At 37.5% G+C, this 5,928-nt stretch overlaps 1 protein-coding gene across 1 annotated transcript; it reads right to left on the bottom strand.

Moving 5' to 3' along the window:
• Positions 1-1,700: 1,700 nt before the first annotated feature.
• Positions 1,701-3,919, bottom strand: LOC108822812 (tubulin beta-9 chain). The gene is made up of 3 exons (XM_018595987.2): positions 3,409-3,919; positions 2,650-2,919; positions 1,701-2,565 (listed from the first exon to the last, which is right to left on the bottom strand). The coding sequence occupies exons 1-3, from the start codon at positions 3,800-3,802 to the stop codon at positions 1,892-1,894; spliced, it is 1,338 nt and encodes a 445-aa protein (XP_018451489.1). The 5' UTR covers positions 3,803-3,919; the 3' UTR covers positions 1,701-1,891.
• Between the last annotated feature and the right edge of the window lie 2,009 nt (positions 3,920-5,928).

A 5,928-nucleotide genomic window follows, 5' to 3' on the forward strand; every position in this document is an offset into this window, starting at 1 on the left:
TATATACAAAATAGTTACAAGTACATGTTTAAAATAGCTAAAAGATATTTAAAACACCTAAAATACTTAAATTATCTATTTATTTCTTATCAAAATATTTAAGCTAAACAAGTTTTTATGTTAAGTTTAAGTATGGGCAAATCTCTAAAATAGCACTTTTTAAGTTTTTGTCACAAAAATAGTACTCAAAAAATAAAATTACCAAAATAGCACTTTTTTGTTTTGAAAATTTTAATATTTATTTTTTATTTTCAAATATTTGAACACATTACTAAAACCCCACCTCTTAACTCTAAACCTAAGTCGTAAATTAATTAACCCAAGAGTTATAAATGCATATTTACCATTCAATAAAACTTATTTTGGTCATTTTCCTCTTTATGATGCTATTTTGTGACAAAAACTTGATTTGGTGCTATTTTTATCTTTTTCTCTTTAAGTATTCTGGCATACATTATTAAAATTTATATGTTACATATTATTTTTATTTTTATATTTGAAAAATTTAAGAATATATAAACTTTAATTTTTGGAGAAAAATAGATAGGTTATATAAACCCAAACCCGAAACAATAACGCAACTCCAAACCAAACCAAACATGCAAGGATTCGAACCAAACGGTACTCGAATTCCCACCTCTAATCATTTTAAAAAAAAATATTGATAAAAGTGTATATTATTTAAATACAATATATTTTTAAAAAATCACTTCCATAGGGATTACCTTTAAATTCAATATTTTAATATTGGTTTTGGCCCAAGTACAATCAACAACATAATAATAACAAAGTAATAAAATTAATATTACATATAAATATGGTTAAACTTGGCAATTTTGGCTTAACAAAACCAATATTTACTTATATTCAAAACTGTTGAACAAAAATACACAGAAAAAAATCATGCAAATTTCCAATTTTATTTAAGAAAATATAATCTCATCCCGCGCAAGGCGCGAGTTTTATCCTAATAAATTAAGTATATACCAAAACAGTAAAACTTTAGGCTGTATAGTGTTTTGGAGTGATGCTAAATGATTTTTCTATCCTTATTTATGCTAAACCGGTCTGATGAAGGAGTCGAAGCCATCAAGTCCTTTAGGTATCTGTGTCCTTTCGAGGAGCAAGACTCCATCGATAACTTACTCCTCGAACTCTACAAAGTAAAAACAGAAGCTAGATCTATCCTTGTGTTTTTTCTTAAGACAATGTGAAATGGGTTTGCATTTGCTTGCAGAAGTCGGGGAGGATTCAAGAAGAAGAAGCCGAGTTGCTTAATTAACCACAAGTTGAAAACACTCGAATCGTTAGAGCAAAGGGGGTTCAAGAAACACATGTTACAATGACGACGAGCAAGAGAAAGCGAGGTACCAATAGTATAGTCTGTGACTGTTTTGTCTCTTGCACACTGACAATTATCATTGTTTGAAAATTTTAGGGTAGTAGGGAACTTGGGATGGGTCCATTTCTACATAACTATGGAATCGCAGGGCAGCACTACAGGTTTGGTTCTCGACATCTTGTACCAAATACGGAGTTTGATTACTGTTTAATCTTGCTAGTGGCTAGTTGCTAGTCTCTCCTTATGAAGGAAAACAGATATAGCTTTAAGAGGAAGAAGAAAACGAAAGATTGGATGTAGAGGCTTAGGATCTAACAGTTTGTACCAGTTCTTTTTTTGTCAGAGAAATTCTATAGGCTTGACACTGAAACATATTCATACACAACAAAAGAAGCATAGGCATAAGGGATTACACTCAGAGAGGGAAGTTCGATAACAAATACACGAAGCAGAAAAAAAGAGAAGATTCAATTCCAAGGAAGAAACGTATAAAAAAAAAGAGATAGTGAAGCCTTACAAAAGTAGTAATCAATCAATCATATGGTTTCTTTAAGCTTCTTCTTCCTCTTCTTCGTCCTCTTCATACTCTTCTTCACCAACCGTAGCATCCTGATATTGCTGGTACTCCGCAACAAGATCATTCATGTTGCTCTCAGCTTCGGTGAACTCCATCTCGTCCATTCCTTCTCCTGTGTACCAATGCAAGAAAGCCTTTCTCCTGAACATAGCAGTGAACTGCTCACTCACACGCCTGAACATCTCCTGGATCGAAGTCGAGTTTCCTATGAAAGTCGAAGCCATTTTCAAACCCGTGGGAGCTATATCGCAGACGCTTGATTTCACGTTGTTTGGAATCCACTCAACGAAGTACGACGAGTTCTTGTTCTGGACGTTCATCATCTGTTCATCAACCTCTTTAGTGCTCATCTTCCCACGGAAGACAGCAGAAGCTGTCAAGTAACGTCCGTGGCGCGGATCAGCTGCGCACATCATGTTTTTAGCATCCCACATCTGCTGGGTTAGCTCAGGGACGGTCAAGGCGCTGTACTGCTGTGACCCTCTTGATGTCAATGGTGCGAAACCAACCATGAAGAAGTGGAGCCTTGGGAAAGGGATGAGGTTCACAGCGAGTTTTCTCAGGTCGGAGTTTAGTTGACCAGGGAAACGGAGACAGCACGTGACACCGCTCATGGTGGCTGAGATGAGATGGTTAAGGTCACCAACTACAGAACCAAGAACAACAATGTCAGTGCGTTCAAAGTATCAACAACAAATGAACTATTGAAATGGGTTTTTAATAAACTCACAAGTAGGATTGGTAAGCTTCAAGGTGCGGAAACAGATATCGTAAAGAGCTTCGTTATCCAAAACCATACACTCATCAGCATTCTCAACAAGCTGGTGAACGGAGAGTGTAGCGTTGTATGGCTCAACGACGGTGTCTGAGACCTTAGGAGAAGGGAAGACCGAGAAGGTCATCATCATACGGTCAGGATACTCCTCCCTTATCTTAGAGATAAGAAGAGTTCCCATGCCAGAGCCAGTTCCTCCTCCCAAAGAGTGACATACTTGAAAACCTGTTCCAAGAAATTAGAATATGCATCAAAGAATGGCGCAGATCATGAATCTCTATCATGAACAAAGGAGGTGATGAATCCAGGCTTTACTTGTGGGCATAGGCATGTGCATTTTAACCAAAAAAATCAAACCAAACCAAACCAAAAACCGAATATTCCTATTTTTATTAGAAACCAAACCAAAACTGAATAGATACTCAAATATTTAAAACTAATTATATTTAATTTGAAATAGACATATAACCAAAAATACTATTTACAGACCAAATTATCCAAAAACCGAATTAGTTAACTATTTTTTTTATCCGAATCGAACTACTTAATAATTATATCCAAATTACATAATATTTAAGCTGAAAAAAAGTGAACCAAACTCAAATTAGACCCAACTTTTAGGATAATTAGCAAAACCGCTAACCAAACCGGACCGGAAAAACTAACCAAACCGAAATTCAAAAAAAAATGAATCTCGTTCTCTCTCTCACTCACCTTGGAGACAATCACAGTTCTCAGCCTCCTTCCTCACAACATCAAGCACCGAATCAATCAACTCAGCCCCCTCCGTATAATGCCCCTTCGCCCAGTTATTCCCCGCCCCAGACTGCCCGAACACGAAGTTATCCGGCCTGAATATCTGCCCGAACGGCCCCGATCTGAGCGAGTCCATCGTCCCTGGCTCCAGATCCATCAGCACCGCGCGCGGCACGTACTTCCCCCCGCTCGCCTCGTTGTAGTACACGTTGATCCTCTCCAGCTGGAGATCCGTCTCGCCGCGGTACTGACCCGTGGCGTCGATGGCGTGCTCGCCGCAGATGACTTCCCAGAACTTGGCCCCGATCTGGTTCCCGCATTGGCCTCCTTGGATGTGAAGGATCTCTCTCATTTTTTTCTCGAGAAAATGGGATCTCGCTTTTTTTTGTCTTTTTTTTTTTCTCGAGAAAATACGAGAAAAATTGGCGACTCCCTTTCTCCTCCTGATTAGTTGATTGATTGAGGGGTATAAAAACAAAAGAATAGTAATCGGCTATTTATAGTTTACGTCCTTTTCTTGTTTTAAGGTTTCTCCAGTAATTTGCAGTATGGTCCTTAGATACTTTTGGTATTTTAAATAATACCCTCTGTTTTGGATTTTGGTTTCTTTATGTGCTGGATGGCAGCGAATTGAAAAAAGTAAATATATCTTTCCGTAGATATTTTGTTATTAATATAAGACTAAAAGGACACTCTCGTGAAAAGATATAAAGGTAAACAGTCTTTTAAGTTATCTACGGATATTTGAAATTGAAGACCAAAAGATTCGACTTTTGCGTCATCAGTGGATTTTCCTTTGTTGTTTTGAGCTGATTAATCTTTCTACGCTAATTTTAGGCATGTACTTATTTAGAAAATCCACCGTGATAATCAAGATTAGCTGATTATAGAAACTTGAAATAAATGGCTTACTAACTGATGCCAAGAGTTGCCAACCCATAAAATTGCTTAATGTACAACACTTATTAGGGCCCAACTGGTAAATAGTTGGAATGGTAGAAACTAGGGTTGACGTCAATTGACCCCCTGTACTATACGCACCAACACTCGCTCCACCCAGACTTTTCGGCTCATCAATTGACATCCTAAACTAATTTTTTCATCAATTATCCACAATTTGGTACAGATTAAACAAATCACGTTGTGGAAGCCCCCTTGGTCCAATGGTTTGACTAAGGGTTCATGTAATGCTTCTACACCCGGAGGTCTGGGGTTCAAACCCCAGAAAATACCAAATTATGCAGCTTTGGAGAAACGGATTACAGGAGATCTTCAGCTTGGTGCAGGGCGTACCATCGAACATGGATCTCATAGGACGGCTCGGAGATGTGCAGTCAGGCGTGTATTCTCACAAGATGGTAGAATTGTCGGCTGTATAATCGTCTTTGTAATATTCTCATCATTGTAATAGCATAATTAATCGATAATAATCGATCCAGACGTTCAAAAAAAAAAACAAATCACGTTTAATAACTAAAAACGCGTTTAATGAAAAACGATTGCCCAGTTAGCGACCCGATTAAGACTGACCCGAGTTTAAACCCATTAAATATTTTGGACAAAGCAAAACCTGACAGAAACACAAATCGACAAAAAAAAAGAAATTGGGGCTTAGAGTTTTTGTCGATTATCTAGGGTTTTTCGCGAAAAATTGAATTGGGTTTCGTTTGAAGGGATGAGTAATCACGATTCGACTTCTAGGCGAGAGACTAATGGAGTTCCGACAGGCTGTTGGTGTGGGAGAGAGATCGATATTTTTATGTCCAAAACGAATGAAAATCCGTACCAGAAATTCTATCGGTGTGTAGTCGCTAGACAGGTAAAGTAAACAGAATGTGGATTCACATGATTAGATGAGGTGTGTAGGATTGACAAATTGTTTGCTTTTGTTGCAGAGAAAACATGAAGAACATCTCTTCAAATGGGAGGATGAGGCGTTCCTTGATGAGATTCGTATGCTTCATGTGCAACAGAAGAGGCTTGAAGATGTTGTCCAGAAATGGAAGATGATGGCGTTTCTTGGATGCATTGGAACCATTGGAACCATTGGCACCATTGGATGGCTTTGTGGAAAACTCTATAATAGAGAAGAGTAATGGATAACGTTGTAATTGTGTGACTTAGAATGATGTCAGGCTATTATCTGTGTTTCAAACCTTAAGATGTTATCTGTGTTTTTCAAACCTTAAGCTATTATCTGTGTTTTGTCAAATCTCTAAGCTATTATCTGTGTTTATCACATTTTGATCATCATCTCTCAACAAAATAAGTAGTACAAACATACTGAACCGAAGACAAATTGAGTTTGAAACACAAACAACATTCTGTTTAACAAGAGAAAAAAACATCCATAGCCGCATAACCGCATAGAGACGGTGAAAAAACAGTGAGAAAACATCCATAACCGCATCCTAGAATTATTACAAGTTGAAAAAAAACAGTGACAAAACAACTTGTACTAGCATAACCGCATAGAGA

Source organism: Raphanus sativus, chromosome 8, assembly GCF_000801105.2.
Source record: "Raphanus sativus cultivar WK10039 chromosome 8, ASM80110v3, whole genome shotgun sequence".
NCBI classification, from domain to species: domain Eukaryota; kingdom Viridiplantae; phylum Streptophyta; class Magnoliopsida; order Brassicales; family Brassicaceae; genus Raphanus; species Raphanus sativus.

Coding starts and splice junctions, on each gene's coding strand:
- LOC108822812 (XM_018595987.2), bottom strand. CDS start 3,802: ATGAGAGAGATCCTTCACATCCAAGGAGGCCAATGCGGGAACCAGATC. Junction 2,920..3,408: donor GAACTGTGATTGTCTCCAAG/GTGAGTGAGAGA, acceptor TTCTTGGAACAG/GTTTTCAAGTATGTCACTCT. Junction 2,566..2,649: donor GAAGCTTACCAATCCTACTT/GTGAGTTTATTA, acceptor TTGGTTCTGTAG/TTGGTGACCTTAACCATCTC.